Consider the following 25,218-nt stretch of genomic DNA (forward strand, 5'->3'; position numbering starts at 1 on the left):
ACTTGAGTGACGTCACACCCCTTGAAAGGGCGGTCATGCTCACTTGCGGCTCTGAAAAGCCTGAACAAAAACAACGCGACTTTATTAAAAAATAGTTTTCATTTGCAACTGTGACTTCATCTGAATTTTGTACAAAAAAATGAATCATGATTATGGAATTGTATTTTTTAGATTTGAACTGAGATGAGCCAATTTAGAGTTTCAGCAAAGCACTATTTATTTAAATTCATACTAACCAAGGCAAAGTCAATTTATTTATAATTATGGATTAAATAAAATCAACAAAATTCAACAAGCCAAGACCATTTTTGTTGCTTCATGGTGTTCTGGGGTATGGAACGACATTATGACAAAGTCAACCTGTGGTCAGGTGTGGCAGGATCTGTATCTGTCAATGGTGGGCCTCTGTGACAGCAGCAGCAAGCCCTCTGATGAAAGCTGCGGTGCTGGAGTTGGGCATCTTCGTCAATCAGATTACTTCAGCAAATTTTATGTGACTTGAAAGAAGGAGAAGTAGGTCAACAACGTTTAGGGCACCACAACTTTATCTGACCTGGAGAGGAGCAGCAGCCCAACTGTCTTAGCATCTTGCAGTTTTGACATTTTATTCCTCTCTTTCTGCTTACATTACAGCGAGAAGAGCATTTCCAGATAAAACGTTAGCATAAATACATGTCCCCCATGCCCAACCCTAGCTTTAAAGTGTCATGTGTGCAGACTGTATGGTTAGTCTTGCTCCTCCCGAGGACATTACGAGACAATTTTACTTGCAAGATGTGGATGAAGACTACATATTCAATCAATACACGAGTGGCCTTATTACCTCTCAAGATAATAAAATGGGCAGATCAGCGGAGTTTCAACTGAAATGACTCACTTTTAAAAGATGCTCTTAACTATCTTGTCTATTTTTTAAGTAGTAAATCATGTCCAGATGTACTTTGAAGAACCCAAATGAAAGCTTCACATTTACTTGCAGTTCACTTAAACACTTACCGAAGTCCATGCGGTCCCTGTGGTTGCGCTGTAGCAGTCCCAGCAGCAAGTTACGCAAGTGGCTAGAAGTTTCCCGGGGGATGCTGCAAAACAGACATAATTTTAGAACACGAAACGTAAGAAATTTGACAAACAAGAAGAGACCATTCAGTCCATCAAGATTGTTAGTTTGACGAACTGCTAAGCCATCCCAATTATTTCATCCTGATTCACTTTAAAGGTTATCAAACTTTTCAAGTCCCAATTCCCAGAACTCTTTACATACATAAAGATGTGCTTCCTGGCTTCAGTCTTAAATGAACTTTCTCTTAATTTCCACAAGTGTCGTTGAGTATGTGATTCACCATTTAGCTCAAAAAAATTCGCCCCCGGATTTGCTTTATCGATGCCATTAAGAGTACCCATGTAGTTTACTCTAATCGAGACTCAACAGGTTTAATTCTCTGAGTCTGTGACAGTTTGACATGTCCTTAAGTACCCGAATGTGCTTGGTTGCTCTCCTCTATCCAGATTCAAGTCCTTCTATGACTATTTTGTATTAAGGTGAACAGAATTTCACAAAATACTCCAGTCGCGTCATCATTTTATATGCCTTTGTTAATAACAACTTAAATGCACTGCTTAGATGTTGAAAATGTTATCTCAACATAAACCCCAAAAATTCTTTTCAGAGTTTGCTTCTTAGATCAGAGTTTCCCATCTTGTATTTATAATTGATGTTCTTGTAGCCAACGTGTAACATTTTGCACTTTCCTGTATGAAACTACATTTTCCAAGTGCCGCCTTCTCAAATTGATTTTGCTACCTCCACAGTGTGTGCCACTCCTCCAGTTTCAGTATCACCTGCGAGAGTCACGAGTTTACTAACTATACCGAAATCTACATAAATTAATATAAATCAGAAAAAATAAAGATCCAAGGACAGACCCCTATGGGACTCCATGTGGAGCATTTCTGCAATGATTTACTTAAAACTAATTTAAAGGTTGCTTTTTTCCCCTCTTCCTAAAACAAATACCACAATATTTTACTCAGAAAGAGAACTAAGGTGTTTCCAAAGGTTGCACGAAGTCCATACTTAACAGCAAACAATGAACCTAAACACACAGGAGATTCTGTCGGATCAACAGGCTTGTGTTATCTGTCAAAAGTGCAGCAACAGATGTTAACAGAGATAATTCTCTCCCTTCTAATTATCAGTCTGCAGAGGACACATGCAGACACAACAACAACAGGCAAACCCCACAGAAACCATGATGTGAGCTACAAGACAGCAGCGCTTTCCTCCCACACCCCAAAGACACGTGCATCCATTTGTTAACTGTAAACTGGATAATTAAAGGTGTGAGCGTGAATCTGTCCTTTGAGGAATTGGCCCCCTTACTCAGTGTCAAGTTCTTCTCTACATCTAATGCTGCCACCCTGAACTGGATTAAGAAGATTACGGATGGCTGGATGAAATGATCACTTTCCAAATCAGACTCCCCTAGGGGTTTGTTTACACTGCAGGCCACTTTGTTGGCAACACGTGCCATGTTCATTACATATGACTTTACTACAGGTGCTGGCTTTTGTAAGAAGCACACATTTTAACTAAAGAGAGAAAGTGCAAGAACTCTCATGCTACAACAGTTAAAACATTTAAAAAGAATATGAGGTAATAACCTAAAATGAACTGGCACCCTGTCAAGCCTTGGGTTGTTCTGCCTTAGTTAGGCTCAGAGCAGCAGCTCTGTATAATCTTTAACTGGATAAGCAGATTAGAAGATAGACGGTTGGTGAGAAAAACAAGAGTTACAGCATTTACCTAAAAGTAAATAATTCTAATTATATAACAAATTGAGTGATTTTAGGTCATCAAGTAAATTATGTTGTAGGAGAATTCTAAAATTGTCCCAGAAATTACACAGTAGCTCGATTCTCTGCTCCACTCCCCAGCTTCTGCCTCTGAGGCTGTAAATGAGATAAGTGAAGAAATACTCATCGAGTTCACCATGTGGTAGCGGCAATTCGGAAAAACAAAAACAACAAAAAACGACTGCTTGATAACGCAACAAATTACAGGTTCCTTTGATTCAATCATAACATGTTTCAGGGAATATCTTCAAGGTTATGACAGCATTTCATTTAATCTTGAGACGATCGGTGTAAAATGGTGAGTCAAAGGATGTGAAATACAAGTAAATGGCACAGAAACGTATCGTATGAATGCTCTGAAAGGCTTTTTTGGCCTTCACGTGAACCTTGAGGTGCTTGAACAGAAAACAATGGATGTCTCATAAGATACTGGCAGACGTGATGTATAATCTGATGACGTAAATAAATCAAGTATGATTTTTTTTTTTATTAACATTAATGTTGCTGGTGCTCTCAGGCTTTGCTTGTTCAGGAGCTTATTCGATGTTTGCATTTTACCCTGTCTGACAATAATCGGCCCATGACATTAGTGTGCATCAGACCATTTCTACCAAATTAAATATGGAATGCAAAGCCATTAACACCCCATTGTTTTTAAACACGCCTTAAGTGCTTTTAGAATTAATAACAGCAGGGAGAACTTGCAAATGTAACTACAAAAGGTATGGAAAGGTTAAGACCCCACTGGGCAGAAAATGGATCATTATACAAACATGCTGCACTCAAAAAAAATAAAAAGCATTATTAATTGGTTACAACGAAACAAATGCATTTCTAAACATAGAATTATGTAATCACATCAGTAATTTTAAAATATTTTATAGGACAATAAGAACACGATCAAAATCTAAACTATGGAGTTAACAGTCTAGTGTGTTTACATGCACACACAAAACCGGAATAAGGCAAGTAACCCAGTCAAGGCAGAAATCTGTTTTGTTAAAAACCCCATTTATATGCACAAGTCCCACATAATCCTGAATAAACCCCGCTTATATGCGCAAGAGTAAAAACATCAAAGGCCGCCGTGACTCTAAACACAAGCATGGAGCCCATGTATCCTGAGTTAATGGCTTCACATTCAGCTCAACAAGTAGAAGGAACAAAATGACTGCCAGTAGCCAAAGGTGTTAAGTGTGCCACTGTGATCTGCTAGTTTAACTCCGCATTACATTATTTTAACTTAAAAACTGGTAACTGAGGCCATGACACACTTGAAGTATTTAAGTAATATAAGTGCGTTGACAGGAAGAGACTGAAACAGAGATAAGGAGGGACAAACTGAGCAGCTCAAGAAGGCTATTAAAAAGCGTTGGTGTGCTCCCTGTTTGGCGATGGTCTGTTTAAAACTCAACTGTGTTGGTCAAAGATTGAATCCCAATTTCGGCAACTGCTTTGGTTATTTAGGAACCAAAGAATGTGAGAAAAGTAGAAAAAGCTCTGGCAACTTTGTGGAAACTTCTGCAACCCCTACGGACGGGATGGAAGACGTCACTCCCGCATGTGTTTAGGACCGTACCTCCTGCACTCTCGACTGCCAGGGACCTCCCTACTGCACTGGGCTTTGCCAGCAGGTTCCTTCAACTAATGATATCTTAGAGTGTAAGGCGATACTAAAAAGTGTCAAGTGTATCCTTTCTTTAGTGTCATTTTTCATTATTCATCTTAGAATTACTGCTGCACACAATTTGGGAGGAAAATAGTATTTATTTTATATATATATATATATATATATATATATATATATATATATATAATATTGTCAATAAATATAATATTATTTATTGAGTCACAACACGTTCTCCACAAGAATAACAGGAACACACACCAAGCACAGTTGTCCTTCCTCATCAAAGAGTGTAGCCCACTGCCTACCGACCCCGACTCCTCAAACTGAGGCAAGCAGGCTTCCTTTCAAAGTTGACCCAAGAATTGCTCCTGGTCTCTTGTCCCAGTCATCCAGAGAACTTCCAGGTTGAGCAGAAACCAGGATAGTCCTCCACCAGCAATACCCTCTGGCGTTATCCAAGGACCCCAAAAAGAGTTGTGTTTTCTGACTTAAATTTCCTATGCAACCCTGCATTTGTCTTAATTGAGTTTAGCCCAGAGGCACACTGCCACCAGCTGTGTGGGGAAATGTCCTGCTCCTGGTAAGGCCATTCTCCCAGTCCTTCCCATATGGCCTCTTGGCCAGGTATGAAACCTTCTGTTATCCCTGCCAAGATGCCTGTTCTTCCTTCTAGGCATAAGGTTTTTGAAAATGGCTTATTAAAATGCATGAAAACGCACTCAGTGACAAATGCACAGGAGGCCAAACATTTGACAAAGCAGTGAATAACACAAACCTCCCACTTCTCCACCGGGGAGCACCAATTAAAATATTAATAAATGCTTCTGAAGCTGTCAAGTGACACATTTCAGGAAAAAGATACCTAATGGGTCATGTAGCCCAGAAACACTTACCAAGATTATACACTGGTTAATTAATTTTTTCAGACATCTATCCTCCCTTTCAAAATGAAGCATAGAATCAGAAAAGCTTGAAATTGATAAAGCCAAGATAGAAGAAAGATAAGAGACACCGACTGATCACCAATCCTTGTGGACAGATAAATTAAGGAAGTCAAAAGACCACATATCCCAAGCAACTATTCAAAGCATAATGAGGAAAAACAAAGAAAGAGCATCTGAATGGACTGGGTTTTAAAAAAGAAAATGAAGGAGGCCTATACTCTGAACTAAGACACACTCCCATTCAGATGTCAAGTAAGCGTTATTGTTTTCTGGTTTAAGTGTCAGCAGGATGCAAGAGTTGCACAGGGTAAGTGGGACGTTGCTTTAAATGACTGTGTGCTCCTCTACTGGCAGCTACGCAATTTCATTCAATTTTAAGTGCTAGTTCTGCTGAAGCAGCTGTTTGTTTCCATGCCACAAAACCATTCAGAGAAACAACTTGCTTTCTTGCTACTGAATCAAAATCCTATAAGCTACTGAAGTGACTCACTAGTGAAGCCTTGTTAATGCCGGGGTGCCAAACAGAAAAAAGAAATTAGGAACGTTTTCACTGCTCCTCCAAAAAATTATACAGCAAAGCAAAAGTGCCTCTGCCTAAGCGAGCTGCAGATTACGAAGGCAAAGTCCATCCAACCACTTCATTAGGCACTAAAGCTGTTGCCTAACACTAGTTTGAGAACATTTTGACAAAGCAAAAGGAAAGATTCAAGTTATATTTAGTCCTTCCCTACTACCAGACCCTTAAGAGTAATATGACAACATCCAGTGTCAAAACATGCCACATGAACACAAGTGCTAATGTCCCAGAATGTGAACCATGTGGCTTTCATCAATCTCAGGCCGTTGAGAAATCACAGAGGCACAGCGGATGGGATGGCAGCACCACAAACGTCTTACTGCTGTTTACAAATATCACATAGCTGCATTATGCAATCAAATATTATCTTATTTATTTATAAAGCACTTTAAAAACAACATCAAGGCTGACCAAAGTGCTGTACAATAAAAAAAAGAAAACCCAACATATCAGAGACACAAAACCAAAGGGTAAATGAAACAGAAACACATAAGAACTGAAGAGATTCTTAATAAAAAGTATACAGATAGTCAACATATCATAATGGGTTAAAAGCCAGAGACTAAAAATGTGTTTTTAAATAGGATTTAAAGACAGCTAGCGAAGGAACCTGCCTAACGTGCAATGGCAAATTGTTCCAGAGTTTTGGGGCTGCAAATGAAAAAGCTTGATCACCTCGGAGTTTGCATCGTGCCTTGGGAACACGTAAAAGCATCTGGCCTGCTGAACTAAGAAAGAGAGAGACGGTACGTAAGGGTGCAGCAATTCCGACAAATAAAGTGGGGCACAACCATTAAAAGATTTAAAAACAAATACAAGGATCTTAAAATGGATTCAAAAACGAATTGGAAGCCAGAATCAGGGTAGCATACTCATGCTTTCTTGTGCCAGTTAAAAATTGAGCAGCAGCGTTTTGCACCAGCTATAGGCGAGCAATGGAGGCTTGGCTAATTCCAAAAAGAAGTGCATTGCTGTAATCTAGATGAGATGTTATAAAAGTATGTATCACTGTTTCAAGGTTGCGCTTAGACAAAACAGGCTTGATTTTTGACAGCTGCCTCAAATGGAAAAAGCAAGATTTTACCACTGCATTGACATGGCTATCAAGTTTTAAAGTGGAATCCATTTTCACACCTAAATTTGTGATCGTGTGATTATTAGATGACAGAGTATGCAATCACTTACTAACTGATTCTACTTTGGGATTTTTGTGTGTCAAGAAATGCTACTGAGGTTCCTCCATTCCCGTAGCTATATGCGTTTATAATGCTTCACCATGACTGCTCTAAGACGTTTTCTTCCATATTTGTAATTCTTTCTGCGTATTGGAGGGAGTTGCTGTTTGTTTGTTATATTTCTTGAGCTGCTATAAAAAGCTAAATTTACCTTTTGCAACAAATAAAGTATCGACATTAACTATCTACATACTGATAACGTGCAGTGAATACATCTGAATTCCTCTTTATCTGTACGTTTATCATTCGTTTGCTCAAAGGATGATGTGCTTGCTGCTTCCTGAGCAGCTCTTCTTCCCTCCACCCTAGCGGCCTGTTTTTCACTTAAGCTGGCACTTATATCATTCTTGAGGCAGATTGAAGACTTAAGATATGAAGAGGTAGGGGAAGTGATGGCGAAGGTGGTAGGGATGAGAACGACGCCCATACACATGCTCCTCATAGCCGCTGCAGAGAGTGGATTCTACAATAAAATAAAATAAAAATAAAAAGAGGAATAACCTTGGAGGTCAATCATCACTCCGAAAGCGGATAGTAGACGTCATGTTGTATGTGTGTACCAAATTGCAGGTCAATAGGTCAAACAGTTTGCCAGCTACAGATGATTTAAAATCCTGGACAAACGAATAGCCACGGTAGTGTATTATATATAAAGATAAATATAATAATAAAAAAAAAATGCTTGTCCACTTTAGACATAAACACTCAAGGTATGGGTTTAATTTCTGAAATATAGTAGCATGTCAATCATCTGAATCACCACAAACCTTTAGCCATGCAGATTTGAAAAGTTACCCAAAAATTAATTTTGCAAGAAATTTTGCAATGGTGAAAGTCACTAAAATTATTTTCTGTTTTTTTTTTTTTTAAAAGTTGTTTGAAGTAAAACGTAAGGAATATTGCTCCCAAGGGTTGCATTGCCTGATCTTCCACGGCTCCTTCCACACAGCTCTATGCACTCTCATCTGCCTCATGCACCACATGCACATTCACACTTGACACCGCTCACTTCAGGTCAGAGGTAACGCCATCTGCACTCACTTTCCTCAACTCTGTAAGCTGATCCTAGCCAGGATTCTTTCATAGACTCGCTAGCAATAATGTACCCAGGCCAAATTATCTTAGTAGAGAGGAGGTGCCCTCAAAATGTATGTAGGTACGAGCGCTCTACCTGCTCCCCACTTTTCATGCTCTGCACTAGAATAAAATTTCCCAAGCTTTTACAAAATGAACAAAAGGCTGCAGATGAGATGAAAAATATGTTAGAAACTGCAATGGCATGGTGTGAGCTGCAGTCGGCATACAGTTCTGTGGAGATACTGCTATTAAACTTTGGCACAAAACACTCTCATAGGGTTATAAGAACAATTCTAGATTGTAGCATTTTAAAAATAGAAACTGTCAAAGATTATTAAACTCTTATTATATAGGGAAAGTGAAATTTACTGTTTAAACAATGTAGAATAATTAGGAAAATTTGATAAGTTTTAGTCATTATTTACAAACCATATCCTAAATTTAGTTCTTCTAATGATTCTTCATAATTCAAAATAACATACTAATACCCTTGCGTCCACTAAATTAACTGTAGGCCTAATTGCACTTTGTTTCATATAGACTGAGTATTCTCATGTATGCTTGAATATGTCAACTATTTGACTACCTGAACTAACCTTGACCCCAATTACACACATTTTGATAATTAGATCTATTCTCGTACTTACAGTGCAATCAAAGTCTTGTGGCCTTTAAGCAGCGTGATGTACGTTTAACAGATGGTAGTTGTGTCAAACTACTCTAGCAGCTGCTCATCCATCAATGCATTTTCTATATCGCTTGCCTTGTTGTGATGGCAACGACATAAGGAGGGCAGATGATAATCTCTTTCCTGTGCAACATGCACAGTCCTCATCTTTTTTTGAAGTAGTGAGCCGTGCACAGCAGGACCACAACAGAAGGCGACTCACGGCTAGCATGGCACCTCACCTAGCACCTCTAGGGACAGGCACTTTCCTCACAGGGACTCCTGGGCTTCAAAGAACTTCACTTCGTTAGAGGCAGTAAACCCCAGTAACTTGCCTTTCTTTATAGAAACCAGATATTGTCCTTTTCATAAATACTCACAGATGGCTAAAGTTAAAAGACAACACGGCCATCAATTAATTAGAAACCTAGGAGATTTGTTCAAAAGACCCACCACAGATCTGTTCTGCCATTTTGCTTCACTTCTCATTACAAATCCAAATCCTATTATGTGATATCATCTACTATTAAATTCTGCTCTGTGCTTGTGATATTTTTATTTTACTGTTATACTGTATATAGGATTACTTGTGTTCTGTTATGTGTATTGCATTATATTGACGCCTTTTTTTTTCGACACCCACTGCATGCCCAACCAACCTGGAAAGGGGTCTCTCTTTGAACCATCTTTCCCAAGGTTTCTTCCATTTTTTTCCCTACAAGAGTTTTTCCTGGTCTCCTTAGACAATGCTGAAGGTCTGTCAAGAGGCAGGGCCTGTTAAAACCCATTGTGGCACTTCTTGGGAGTTTCTGGGCTATACAAAAATAAATTGTATTGTGCTGTACTGTATTGTATTACATCACCCTACTACTATGTGGCCGCAGGAGTGCCAAGCTGTCTGAATGCATACTAGGATCTCAAACCCTCACTTTAAACCACCCCATGAGTGGATACCCCTTTAGCACCCCCACAACCTTCACCCTGCAGCCAATACATTTCCAAGGAAGAGCAGAGACCTTAAATTAAGGGATGCTGACTTTAATCCAGCAGCAAATTCTGGAGCTGGCCTAACAGCCTCATCAAATGAAGCATGATGGTCAGCAGGAGAATCTTCAGTGTGACCAATAATCTTAATAAAACTAGTAAAAAAAAAAAAAAAGATATAAAATGAAGTATTGATGGACATATTCTTGGCAGTTCAGAACCATGGTCAATGTTTGTCACAGGTTACGAACCACTAAAGCTGCACACACACAGATTAAGAACCTTTTTGAATTATGAAACTGAACACACTGTTTTTAAGACAGGCCGCTTTCCTGTGTGCACACATTTAGATATGTTGGGACAATTAATTCAGTGTAACAGGTCTGCACTTCAAAGTGAGAGAGATTAAAAATGAAAGGAAGAGGCCACAGTCAATGACTTCTGCCACTAAATTAATCTCCCATCTTCAAATATTTTCCATTAACTTTAAACTGTACTACCAGGAATGGCACCTGTGGTCTGCCTCATGTCGGTGTAATAGTTAGTGTTAGGTGAACCGTCTTCTGATATCCTGACCCATTTGGAGCACTCAGCCGCATAAGCAAAACCCACAAAGACATGTCATTTGTGATCTAAGAATTTACAATACCCTTGCTTTGAATAGATGCTTGCAAAAGAAATCACCAAGGGGAGGTAAAATAGGAAATAAAATCTCGTAAGTGTGGTGAAGTAGCTATTTGTAGCTTTATTAGCAGCCGAAAGAAAGAATAAAACTATCTATTGAGCACAAAGACACAGGTAATAAAGTGAGAATCTGCAGTAAAAATAGACAGGTAGACAGAAAAAGCAAAGTTGCAGAGAGACAGGTAACAATGCAAATGTAAACCCCCCGGGTTTGGTGCCAACATATGAGTCGTCTGGAAACTTGGCGATGCATGCAACATTAGGTCACAAGACTCACTTAAGAGAGGTCAATGCAGACATCTGGAAAATGTGAGCAGCACAGCACGACATGCACTGGCAGAGTAAGTGGTGAAATCAAGCTGCTTACATAAGGCAACAAAAAAGGCGTTACTTACTTTGGGGTCAAACTTTTATGTTTCTCATAGAAGTGCCGAAGATCCTGAGGGCTGCTGGCCTGCATGGTGGGGAGACAAAAGTTGACATAAAATGGGTTTCATTTTGCAAAAACCAACAAACTGCCTGATGAACATTTTTAAGCTAATAAAAAATAAATTATTTTAATTGTTAAAATCCCAAATTAATATTATAAAAAAAAAAAAATGGTGAGTCAAATTCCATATGAAAATATCCCGACTTCTTTTTCAGGTTCATGGGAAGGAGTATGTCTTGTATCAATCGTCTGATGGAGTTTCAGGTTGGGCTGATAACAGCAAGTCTAGAGGCACACAGCAGACTCTCCCAACCTGTCACAGGACCATGACCAGCATCATACAAGTGCTATTGCTGGCGTTACGTTTACGGATTTGTTGTCAATGCAGCAGACAGACACTAATGCAGTTCAGTAACATTCTGATAGCCAAATCTCAAATGTTTCTCTGTATAAGGAACACTGCCCCAGGATGGGGTGGCTCGAGTGACTTCTTGTTAGTGTTACAGGAGAACTTGTTCCCAGAGGCTTATTTCCGCCTTCCTCAGGTTCAAAAAATGGAAGACCATCTAAAGCTGTAATGTCTCATAGATTTCAACTCAGCCCTTTTACCTGACAGGAAATGCTCTTCTGAACAGAAAACAAACTGCTGGCTCAAAAAAGTTTCTTGTTTCCCTGTTTTTCGATGTGAGTGGATTTAGGAACAGATGGTCTTCTTTATTAAGCTAAAACAGTTTTAAAAAATAAGATAACGCTAGAAGAGTCATGGCAGGAACACATGTTGTCTTATTAAATGTTGAAAACATTTAACACTTGCATGTCTGTAATCTTCACATTGTACTAGCAAGCCTTAGGTTATGACCGAGTTAAACTATTAAAAGGCTCTTGTATGTATTTTTTTACTTTTCATAATGCATGAAGAGTCACCTGTGGTGGGCTGGCGCCCTGCCCGGAGTTTGTTTCCTGCCTTGCTCCCTGTGTTGGCTAGGATTGGCTCCAGCAGACCCCCGTTACCCTGTAGTTAGGATATAGCAGGTTGGATAATGGATAGATGGATGGATGGATGGATAAAGAGCCACCCTTATCTACCAGCCCTGTGTCGGGAATGTGAGAAGTGATTTAGTGGACACAGAGGGAAGGTCACTCCTAGGGACGGGTGGGACTGTGTTTTGGTTTTAAGAATAATGGTGGCAAAGTAAGGGGGCAGAAAAGCAATTCTTTCTGATAAATCATGAGAAAATATTGTTGATATAGATAAACGTTACAAATGAAGGTTTCATGTTTTTAGAGTCAGATAATGTTAAAGTGTAAAGGACATACTGAAAGCGGCGAAAGAACGCTGCCACATCACCTGGATTGGGACTCGAGTGCAACGGGTGACAATCAAACAGTGATATTGATAAGAATTGTAATAAATGTAAGATTCGCCCAAAAAAAGGGCACCCACTTCATTGAACTGAGACGGCTTGTGCATCCCTGCAGTAAAGTCTGTCCTGCTTGTCCATCTCGAGACTCCAAGTGTTTACTCTGAAGAGAGAGGGAGACTATTCTCCACAACACATGCTGCACAGACCATTCTCTGTCTATTTTGGGAATTAATTGTACATAAACTACATTTTTTTTTAAACTGAAGTAACCCAACAGACCCTACAGCAAGACTAGAAGACAAATTCAGAGAGTAAAATATACTTGAGTTGAATAAGGCATGGCTGACGATTTCTGAAGACACCTGTCAAGTTATGAAATGAGATTAGGCCACCACTAATTGACTTTAATAGAAACGTGGAACAAAATGTTGGAATGGAACTGGACATTCCTGCCATAGACACTGCAGCTCCACTTAGCCTTGTGCCACTAATGGGTTTGCTCAATAGACTGTCCGTCACTGAGCTTTTAAAAAACAAAAGTTCAGCCTTTGCTGCTAAATGACTGACGCGGACATTCATTTAAAACTCTACTGTACTGTAGTCTTTGACATATGAGAGCTGAAACAAATCTCAAACACGTCTTTTACTTTGTATTGTGCGTTTTCAACTGAAACCTGATCAGACTTTGCTCATCACACAGTAGAAAGCTTTTGTTTCCTTTTTGAATACTGGCAGAGTATGACAATTAAGTCTAACGACCTTTAACAAACACACCGTAGTCTTCACTCATACTTTATTAAGACAGAAATCTCATGTGAATCTCTGCTTCATGCATTTCCCTGCAACCCTGTGAGGGAAATCATCCACAAGAACTTCAAAGAGGTTCTAACAGGCGCTGCACATGACACAACTTCTACATTTCTGTACTGTTTTTTTTTCTCTTTAACATTCAAACTGAGTTTTTTTTGCAAATTTTAGTTACATATTCATTTTCATAGAAACAGCAGTAAACCTTTTTCTGATCCCTGCTTTAGGCAAGTGCCTAAGACTAATGCATGCATTGTTAAGGCATATTATAAAAAAAGCACGATCAAACTAGCAAGTATTTCACTTGGCTATGCAAACTGAACATATCGTCCAGTAATTGCAATGGTAAAATTATGGCTTATTTGGAATCATTGGAAGGTCAATTTTTGGTCGGTATCATGTCAAAAAAGCATAGCCAATTTACAAGGTCATCACTAGCATGTATATACTCCTGGAACAGAGTGCATAATACACAATTTGCTTGCACGATTGATCTTAGCTACAGTATGTGTAACATATTCAACCATATAACTCAACTTCATCGAGAAAAAGAAGCCAGAAAGCAGTATGTGGCTTGGGACAGCCTAATAATTCCCAGGATCATCACAGTCACACAAGGCCTCCTGAATCAGGCCCAAACCAGATTTAAAACACAAAGAGTATTTTTTTTGGGCTCACAAATGTTGTAAAATCACTTCCAATTTTTCTGGTGCTTTCCAGCAATTTGGTGATGGAAAAGGCTTCCAGTTTACTAAAATAAAAATATCTGTTAAGCGGACTGTGCACGACCCTTTTTCAGACCCTCAATTTGTAGACGATTTTTAAAATGTTGACTCTGCAAAACAAACTCAATCCTGTGAAAGGACCAGACCACTCATCAATGCACAAGGCCTACTTATCATTGCTTTACTTACATCAACAACTACATTGTAACACCTGTCATGATACACATTGCATGTGGGACCTAGCTTCTTCTGGTTGCTTCCATTAGGGGTCACCACTGCGGACCATATCTTTCTGTCCTCTGCATCTTGTTCTGTTACCCCCATCACCTGCATGTCCTCTCTCACCACATCCATAAACTTTCTCTTAGGCCTTCCTCTTTTCCTCTTGCATGGCAGCTCCATCAATTGCATCCTTCTCCCACTATACCCAGCATATCTCCTCTGCACATGACCAAACCAATGCCATCTCACCTCTCTGACTCCAAACCGTCCCACCTCTGCTGACCCTTTAATGTCCTCATTTCTAATCCTGTCCATTCTCGTCACACCCAATGCATCTTAGCATCTTTAACTCTGCCACCTTCAGCTCTGTCTTCCAGTTATTCTAAACCCCACAAATCTGTGGAAACGATTAAGGCAACTTAATTAATGCCTTAAGCTGCGATGGGGCCAGGCTGCATTTCCAAGGATTGTAGATTCCAACTTTGTACTCTCCTTCTCTAGGCCCAGCAGTCGACCAGTGTACTCCTGGTATTGCCTGCTTGCAAGAAAATTAATCCCTACAAGTGTACCTTCACAAGAAACATTACCAAGTGGGTCTGAGTTCTTCCTCTCAGCTACTAAAATGCCTTGCCTCCGAGTTCTTCCTCTCAGCTACTAAAATGCCTTGCCTCAGAGTTCTTCCTCTCAGCTACTAAAATGCCTTGCCTCAGAGTTCTTCCTCTCAGCTACTAAAATGCCTTGCCTTCTGCTAGTTGAAGTTCTCTAATGGTTTATTAACTTCATGTTGCTCTTGCCAAGTTAATATTTCCATCTTTTGAAAACAGTCCAAATACATTTATCAGATTCTTTACCTACAGGATGGTATTGTTTAATATTAATAAAAAAAAACAATCAGTTGCAAAAATGCCACCATCGAATAGTTCTCTACTTCTCTTTTACTGTTTTATGTTCATAAAATTTACACTGTCTTCTTTCCAGATTAACCCAACAAAACAAAGAAAAATGCACTGTAAATACAGGAAATTATTTTAGAAGATGACCTGAAATGGGGCCTTCCCGGTCAGACACTGGTACACAATGGTTCCAATACTCCACAGGTCTGCCTTGGCATCATATGTTTGTGACATTATGACTTCAGGTGCCTATAAAACAAGAAAAGCAATATTAAGTTAGGTTTTTTTTAATCAATATATTGCTGTCACCATGTGACAACAACATGTTATTTTAACCAATAATTAAAAGAAAGCACTTTCAGTCATTTCCTGGATTCACTTTGTCCACTTCACATTGATAGTGAGCCCATGCAACCAAAGTCTTGTTTCCAGCATAGGACAAGGCATACTGACTGACACACACACACACACATTCAAACGAAATTAGAGATGCCCATCATCCTGCTACTGGGAAATGGAAAGAAAAAAAAAAAAAAGAGTGCCCAAGACAAATATGTCTCCTCCATATAGATGATGACTGGGCTGAATTCAAATCCAGACTCCTAGACCAGTAAGACGGCTGCAAAAGCAGTTGTGCCAAAGGCATCAAAAATGTATAACATGCACAAAATCTTCCATTATCCTTAAAACTCCACACCTGCTGGGAATTGGGGGATTCTAAGCTTAAGGCTGCATTGGGAAGAAACTCTACTTTTCCCTGATGGCAACACAAATAAGATGATTTACAAGTCTCCGACTTAAAGATTAAATCCGAACAATATATTCGATCTCTTTTCGCTGTTCAGTTATTTCACCAAGTAATAATTTCTGTTTGTTAGCGCTAATGCAATCTTTACTATCATTTTTTGAGACTTTCGAACATGCTCTACATGTGTATTGGGCCAACTTTTTTCAATTCTTTACGACGTTCTACTTTGTCATCTACTCTTTGTATTTTACTTCCGGCCCCGGGCGTGGTTAAATCTCTTGGCATAAAGTCTCGCAGGACGAGAAAGTATCTCTCTGAAAAAGTCACGTCACGTCCCTGGCTAAAAAATCTTGTCTCATCTTAGGATTTTTTTATTATAATAGAAAGATAAGAAGCTCGGTTTTTATTTTCATGTAAACACCGACTACTGCCCACTGATAATTATTTCAAGACAAACAAAACAAATCAAAACCCTAAGGTTTCAAATGACTTTTTCTGGCTACAGCAGAAGTGCTTAACATTGTACAGCAATTTAAAAAGTTAACTGTTTCTGTTAGCCAGAAGCTCTCCTGAACTTGTCAGACCCTCCTTGTCCAGGGTCACAGTGGCCATTTGGAACACCGGGACATTTCCAGATGGGCCAGTCTAGCTCCCTTTCAAATTCTCATAAAGCAATGCACAAGAATTGAGTTAATCCATAAAACAATGGCCCGTCGCCAAGTAGTACACTCACCGGCCACTTTATTAGGCACACCTTGCTAGTACTGTTTTGGACCTCCTTTTGCTTTTAGAACTGCCGTAATTCTTGGTGGTACAGATTCAACAAGGTGTTGGAAACATTCCTCAGGGATTTTGATTCATAGTAACATGATAGCATCACGCAGTTGCTGCAGATATGTTGGCTGCACATCCAAAATGGGAATATTCCATTCCACCACATCCCAAAGGTGTTCTACTGAGATCTGGTAACTGTGGAGGTCATTTGAGTCCAGTGAACTCTTTGTCATGTTCAAGAAACCAGTTTGAGATGATCTGAGCTTTGTGACATGGCATGTTATCATGCTGGATGTAGCCATCAGAAGATGAGTACACTGCGGTCATAAAGGGATGGACATGGTCAGCAACAACACTCAGGTAGGCTGAGGCACGATACTCACTTGGTACTAAGTGGCCCAAAGTGAGCTAAGAAAACACCCCCCACACCATTACACCACCACCACCACCAGCCTGAACCAGTGATACAAGGCAGGATGAATCCATGCTTTCATATTGTTGACCCTACAATCTCAATGTCACAGCAGAAATCGAGGCTCAGCATACCAGACAACGTGTTTCCAATTTCTAGTGTCCAATTTTGGTGAGCCCGTGTGAATTGTAGTCTCAGTTGCCTGTTTTTAGCTGACAGGAGTGTTACCCGGTGCGGTCTCCTGCTGCTGTAGCCCATATGCTTCAAGGTTCGAGGTGTTGTATGTTCAGAGATGCTCTTCTGCATACCTCATTTGTAACGATTTGTTATGTGAGGTCCTGTTGCCTTTCTATCAGCTCAGACTAGTGTAGCCATTCTCCTCTAACCTCTGGCATCAACAAGGAATTTTCTCCCAGACAACTGCCACTCACTGGACGTTCTCTCTTTTTCGGGTCATTCTCTGTAAACGCTAGAGATGATTGTGTGTGAAAATCCCAGTAGAGCAGCAGTTTCTGAAATACTCAGACCAGCCTAACACTAACAACAATGACATGCTCAAAGTCACTTCAATCACCTTTCAGCAGGTTCTCTTGTCAATGATTACAGGCTGAAGTGTATTGAACTCTACAAGACCATACACTCTTGACCGTGATAACCTGTTGCTCCAGTATCTGAAAATTTCCCATTCTGTCCTGCTCAAACCATTCCTCTACAGCAGTGCTCAGGTGACTTTGACTGTCTTCTGATGTGTTTTTTTTTTTTTACTTGCTCAGATTTTACATTGCACTTTCCGAGCGTTGTCACAAAGATTTAACTTTGGTATCCTTATTAGTTGTGAATATGTTAGTTCCGGAGACACAAATACAGACAGTTTCTTATTTATTGGATATAGAAAGACTTTGTTTGCATTTCTCTGTCAGAGAGCTTTCTGGGTTGAACAAGGTCAAATAAATCTAATTCACGTCAATAAGATTCCAGATTATAATTTGAAAACTGCAAGGGTGGACTTCATTGCACATGAATTATAATATATTATGTAAGAAAATGCATTCATTTGTGCTTGGCAAACACACAACATGGATATTCAGTCTGATGAGACAACAACAGAGACATTGGCACAAACATGAACTCACCATATACATGGGAGAGCCACAAAGTGTTGCTGCCATCATGTTATCCTGCAGGTATCGGGCAAATCCAAAGTCAGCTGGATAACAAAAATATAAGAACATTTCAAAATGATAAATTAGCTTGGATCAACTGTTCAAAATACACAATTAATTCCAGTCCAGGGTTTCAGTCGGTAAGAGTCAACTTGAGGAAGTTAAAGAGTAAATCACACTGAACAAGCTGGGTGAAGAGTCTCCTTAGTGGCACTGCTGGCATCATAATCCCTGGATTTTCTATACTAAGATGCCCTCAAGATAACACCATGAAGAAGACAAGTTTAAATTATTTTGCGTGGATGCATGCATTACACATTTTTGGAGGACAAGCTGCAGGCACAGCTTTCTGGCCTGCAATCGCTTTATTTATTTATTTTTACAAATGAAAGCAATACGAGAGTGATTGATTTTTAGGCTAAAGGTGCAAAGTTTTTCTAATATCAGTCAAAGCTGATAAGTGCCTTCGGATTAGATGTTCCCCTCAGAGATGTCTGCACAGGCAGCACAAATAAATGAACAAAGCAACTTTGCTACATTCCAGTTTTTCCAGAGCTACATCTACACACATCTTGGTCAGATGATACGTTCGAGACGCTGCATTTCTTTCATTTTGAACAGAACGGGTATAGTGTAAATAATGATTTTATCTTCTAGGAACTGCATCTTTCACATTTAAGGTGTGTTATTTGGCATGTTTGCTCCAAAGATATGAAAACTACTAAAAAACAAATGAATACTATCAAAAAAAAATAACAATAAGGTAATTAAGGTAAAAAGTATCCAAGAACAATGCATGACACTAAGCCGTGCAGACTTGAAAACCAAAAATTAAAAATAAAAATGACAACTGCTATGCTCTGAATCGAGCATCAAGTGCAGGAAGTTCAACAGGAAGCTGCAGATAACCGCTTCTATTCTTTATATCCGAGAGACAAACAAACCCTGTTGTTGAGAAGAACAATGAGAACCTGAAGGCATGTTGTGCTTTCTTCGCACAGGTTAGGACTGGGCACTTGTTACTTGAAATTCACACCAAGAATGTTCATCTGGATTTGATGAAGTTTTACCCAGTAAACCGTTTAAGTGTGCCAGCTGAGCATTATAGAAATAAACGTCTTTTGTTTGAACTCTTAAGAGCTCCTTCCTTTTGTCTAAACCTAGTACAAACATTCATACTGGGCACTTGGAATCCTTAAGAAAATAAAAGTGGAAGACTGCCTGGAGCATAGAAATCCTTCAAATTAAGCCAATTATATTCAAGTTGGAATTTACCTAAAATACAAAAGGATTAACTGCAGCCAAAAAACAGACAAGGAAGGTGCACAGGAATGTGAGAACTCTTCTACTGTATGTCTGAGAGCCAATAACAAACTAAGACAAGTTAAGAGTTTCTTTTTCTGCAGCCCGCAGGGAGAAAACTAATTTAAGAGACTCAAGAACCTCTAGCACTGCAGCTGACCAGTACTGAGATCCTCATTTACTGTTCCAAGTCACTGGTGTATGCACCAACTGCCCGATTTCCTCTTCTAAATCTTCAATCATACTATGGCCATGTTGCACAATGTTCACCTGCTGAACTTGAAAAATCTGGCAAACACCATTTTCCTGTTCCTGAGTTGCTTGTCTCTGCGAACTACGATTCTATTTTTAACTTCAGCAAGTGGTCACACCTAATTTTGCTGTTCTTTAATTAGTCATCAGGAGGAAGAACGGAGACCTCCACCCACTGTGTTCCATTCATTTCGGTCATAAAAACAACTAGCCCATGGTTCAGCTCAGGAAGGACCAAGGGTGCAGGGTTGGCAAGGGCTGCCTACTAATTATCAATACCTTTAACAAGTCTGAAGGAATAAAGCAAGAGAAGTAAGAGACATAGCATACGCATCTGAAAAGCAGGTTAGTCACCAGGATTTAAATTAGCCTGGTCCAACCAAAAATATTATACTTTTTTTTTTTTTAAACATTTATTGAATTTATTAAAAACATAACATTCCAATCAATCAAGTCAAAACTTCACAAAACTAAATTCAAATCAATCCCCACCCATGAGAAAGAGAGGAATGCCAACTATTGAGAGTAGTAAAGAGAGAAAGGAGTCTTTTCCCTTAAAAACCTGACCATTCCTGCTCTTAATTGGGACATCTATTTCAACTCTGGTCCACCTAAAAAGTACCACTCAAACTGATCAGGGAGCAGAGACAAGAGAGTACGCACCTATCTTGATACGGGTACTGTTGGGGTTTGACTTGCGCCCTCCAGAGTGAGACAAGAGGATGTTCTGTGGCTTCAGGTCGCGATGAATGATGCCTTTGCTTTGCAACACCTTCATCGCTCCAGCAATCTGCTGCAGGAACAGGCGGATGGTGTCCTCGCTCAAGGTTCCTTTAGCTGTAAAAGTGAAGACACGCGACGGTCAGCGGCAGGGTTACGTTGCTGCAGGATACTCAAAGGCAAATTTCTTTTTTGTTCCCTCTAATGAACCACTGACCTGTTTGAATATAAAATGACCGCAGCTAAATTACTTTGTTCTGAATTGAGAGCTTACACATTATTATAATATAAACCTGAACTTAAACGGCTTCTGTGGTTCATATAGTCATAATGTACAAGATAAAACTACAAAATTCAGTTTCTGTCCGAATCACTAGAATGTGTTAAATCAACTTCTCAGACATAAACCTTTAAAACCGAACTGCTAGAAGAACCAAAGGGTCTGTATGTTGTATAATAAATGATTAAACTACCTCAAATACAGTCCCATTAACGAGAGGCAGTTTGCATTTACTGGAAACCCAACTGACCATTTCAAGCACAACAATAATCCAAGAGCTTACTCAAGAAACAACACCATTTATTTCTCAAGCACGTTTACATACAAATGATGTAGCTCAAAGTGCTTTGGAAGATGAATAAAGGAAAAAGAAAAATGTAAAAATAAGATTAGGCAATACTAATTATCAAAGAATAAAAGTTAGGTCCGATGGGCAGGAGGACAGAAAAAACAAAAAACAAAAAAACTCCAGAGGGCTGGAGAAAAAAAATAAAACAAAATAAAGCTACCGGTATCTATGCAAGACCATAAGTTACTTAAACATATAACAAATAGTAGATAATATTGCAAGTTTATGAAATTATTCAAAAAGTGCAGATTTACATATTTATTCATTCACTTGGTAATTAAAAATGCTCATAATGGAATGCAGAAAGCTACAGTATGTTAATGCCAAAAGAGAATGGACCCTTAAATAAGGAAAATCCTAGCATCAGCTACACAATTCAAAAAGATTCTGCAAAATTTACTTTATTAAAAAATGCCCCTCTGAAAGGCCTGCTCAGCCCAATAACAACACAGATGTCCTGAGGGTCACAGCCTCCTAACACGTTTAGGCCGCAGCACCGCTGTGATAATCCTCATTCAGCACATGCGGTCATGTAATATTTAAAGCATCAAGCCAATCCGCCTGCTGGCATGGTTTGCCATTATCTTTCAAGGACAACCAGCACATCTTTGTTTAACATAAAACTTCTGATTTAGTTGAAAATTAAAAAAAAAAAAAAAAAAGACCTAAAGAACACAAACAAAAAAATTCAACAAAATGGGCAGAGGGCAGGAAATGAGGAGAAAAATTGTGGGCAGCATCTCTCCATGTTCTGATGGCACAGAGGCTTGAATGTTTGAATTACACAAACGTGTTAAACTGGGGTCTTTTCAGGAGACAATCTGTCACAATGAGAAACTCTTTGTTGGATGATCAATTTAACGAGAGCACCACTGTTGTTCGTAGCTCCCAATCATCAGCTCTACCCTGGAGCCCCACCTTCATTTAGGCGTTGGATTGGTTCAGAAATGTGACACTCAGTGAGTAGTCTATCTGTTCCCACCCAGTTTTAAGCAAAATCCACTCCGGCTTGTCTGCTAAGCAAGACTACTGCAGAGGGTATATCATGAGAGTTAAGACAATCTGACCTTATCAAGGTGCTTTTTTTTTTTTTTTTGTCCATTATTTTGCCTTATACAATTTTTTGTATTAGGTCAGCCATTACACAGTGCCCCTAGGGCAATTGCAAGTTAAGGGCCTTGCTGAAGGGCTCAGCAGAGCAAGGTCTCTTTTGGCAGCAACAGGGATTCGAACTGCCAACCTTCTGGATACCAGCGTAGATCCTTAGCCTATTGGTACATTTCCAATAAAAGTGAAGCCTGAATGTTGCGACTGCACATGGTAGCTCATACATTTTGTCCTGAAGCTATTTGAGAGAAAAATCATAATCAAAACTCTTCTCTAGTCTTATTACATCCTTTATTTCAACATGCCAGCATACTTATGTACAGTATAAGACAGAGTCCCAGCAAATATGCAGCGACCTTTTAAATGGTCCAAAACCCTGTTAGTCCATCCTGATCAAAGACTCACTCAGCATTGAGGTGCCTCTGCCTTGATATTCAGACCTTCAATGAAGATCCAGCTGGTCCTTCAACTGGCAGTTTCAGTAGCACCCCTTAAACACTACAACAAAGTAGACTAAACAGACTGCAAGTTCTGAACTTTATTCATTTATCCTTTTGTTTCTTTGATAATTCAAGATTGCTACAGACCCATCACTGCAATATTACACGGTGTCACACACATGCGATTAGGAGGATCAAGTGGAGGTAATTACCCGCCAGGCCAGGGGGTGGAGAGATGTACTAAACCTACTTCTGTTGTCTATGCAGGCCAAATACGGGAAAACCTGCCTGATTCAACATCAACGACTTCATTTCAGGTTTCAGCTCATAAAGCCACCATCTTTTCTGAGCTAAATCAGTTCAGTTTGGAACTCAATGAGAGCACATCTCGACTTATTTCTATACCCTTTTGCAGCCATAGACAATGTACGAGGGGCTGCCCCAAACTTTTTTTCGTGTGTTGAGGCTGATTCCTTCACAACGGTTACTAACTGATTTGTAGAGCTTCTTCTAAAGTTTTTTAAATCTCACCTGTGCCATCTCATGTCATATTGGCAAATGCTTATAAACTAGGCAATGCCCCACAAGTGGAGGGGAAAAGATAATAACAGGGCAGGCATAACATCATTATGGATGTAACACATCAAATATATAATGTGCTCTCCGCTTCCTGTTTTTAGCGCCTTCCACAAGTTTACTTAGAAATATGAAATGCTGTCCTTCACCCTCATGAGCTTAACATGCTATTTGACACTGACAGTTTGCTTTCTCATTTGGCAAAGGCTCTAAAAATGTAAATAAATAAATAAAATTCAGAATATTCCCATAAAGAGAGCAGGTATATTTGAAGAAAATAAGAGCCATGGAGTAACCCGTCCCAGATACTCATTTTACAATATTTTGCAGATTGCTCACAGAAACGTACCCTGAAATATTTTCTAATGATGGGACCCAACACACCAATTCAGGGATCCATTCTCCTTTCTTTATAATGGGTGCCTATCATTTTAAGGCCACATGTACCCAAGAGTCACTATAAGGGCATCACCACTATCTTTGGCCTTGCTAATTTCTTTTGAGACGATTGTTCAAAAGCTTCATGTCCGCCGGGCTTCTCTCTGAATTCTGTGTGTCCCACCCTTCTAGCTCTCACTGCCCCCCTCTTTCTCGCCCCGGGTTTCTCGGACCATCACTCCCTACTTGATGCCAGCCCACTACTTCCTCCTCTCCACCAGACCAGCAGCTGCTCCAGCTCTGCTTCACCGACACTGTGAGAATAGTAAAGTAAGAAAAATGGCCATACAGATGGTAGCTATTAGGCGAGTTATTTTATTGCAAACTAGCGGATACTTCTTTTTATTCCAATATTGAACCGGCTAACATTGCTACACAATTTATAAACCTTTGACACTTGATATTATTATAAAAACAGACATAGTAGTTAAGCGGTGGCAGTGTGCTTTTATTGCTCCATTTTGCCTCATTTGAGGAAGAATATGAAAGGTGCTTCATTTGGGCTCTGAGCAGTACTGCTTTAGGCTATTAATATTTGGCTCTTATTGAATTATGAAAAGCTGCAAAGAAGTGTTTGATCTATAAATGTCAAATTGAGTTAATTCATGCCTATTGTTGATGTGCTGGATCCTGCACCCTAATACCGATTACACTCACATTATAGCTTTGTTACAAGTCTGCAGAGAGTCGTGTGTGATTAGAGATTAAAGAAAATCTTTTCTATCAGCATTGTATATTGTCCTCTCGAGTAATGGTGCTGAGCTTATGGTGAAACTGCTCATAAAACAGAAATGTCAGGTTTCACTGCAGGCACAGAAATCCCAATGCGTCACCTTTTCTCTTGCCTTTAAAGTTCACAGCGACAGTGTGATGTACGCATCATTGAAGTGTGAACAATACTGCTCAGTGAAAAGTCAAGCGACATTATTGCCAAGACTTCTTCTTCATTTTCTTCCAAGGAGATCCTTTAGAAAACAGCGTCCCAAACCACTGGAATGGGATAAAGAAACTCAAAACTCACAACAGCAAATATGAAATGCACTGGTCGCCACACCTGTTGGTATTTCACTGCTACTGTTATGGTAGAATTATTAAAAACAACTGAAGACTTGAGGTTAGGAGGAAATAAGTCAAATGCAAGCTATTCAAAAGATGACAGGTTCAAAAGCCATGCGTATCTCGAACCAGCGGTCACTAAACACGTGCCTAATGTGCATCCAAATTAAACAATCACTGCAACTCAAACTCGAATCCTCTGTGTTGAGATCTACAAACAGCAAGATTAGGAAATGCACTGCTAAATCTTGCTCGCAGAACTGGAGTGTTTTGTCAAATATTAAATCACACACGTGCGAGTAGGAGACAACTAAAGGGCCTGAATAATATTAAGTCCATATCTGACCAGGGGCCGGCAGGGTGCAGTAACTGTCTTTATCGATCCCTTGCAGACTACTCTCGGGAAATCTTGCAGGGTTCTGGCAACTTCGATGACGTCACTTCCGTTTCTCCACTGGGGTGTGTGGTTTTATCTGATGACATCACTTCTGGTCCCACCTCTGATGACG

The 25,218-nt window shown here is 39.6% G+C and overlaps 1 protein-coding gene across 1 annotated transcript in view; it reads right to left on the reverse strand.

The window, feature by feature from the left end:
* LOC120540891 (serine/threonine-protein kinase ULK1-like) overlaps nucleotides 1-25,218 on the reverse strand; it is a 99,374-nt gene that overhangs the window by 36,610 nt on the left and 37,546 nt on the right. The window contains exons 6-10 of the mRNA XM_039772041.1: nucleotides 20,407-20,580; nucleotides 18,160-18,233; nucleotides 15,240-15,341; nucleotides 11,047-11,105; nucleotides 997-1,079 (exon numbers count right to left, since the gene is read on the reverse strand). Coding sequence (XP_039627975.1) covers nucleotides 997-1,079; nucleotides 11,047-11,105; nucleotides 15,240-15,341; nucleotides 18,160-18,233; nucleotides 20,407-20,580 — 492 coding nt within the window. The remainder of the gene's footprint in view (nucleotides 1-996; nucleotides 1,080-11,046; nucleotides 11,106-15,239; nucleotides 15,342-18,159; nucleotides 18,234-20,406; nucleotides 20,581-25,218) is intronic.

Source organism: Polypterus senegalus, chromosome 12 (assembly GCF_016835505.1).
Source record: "Polypterus senegalus isolate Bchr_013 chromosome 12, ASM1683550v1, whole genome shotgun sequence".
Classification (NCBI taxonomy): domain Eukaryota; kingdom Metazoa; phylum Chordata; class Cladistia; order Polypteriformes; family Polypteridae; genus Polypterus; species Polypterus senegalus.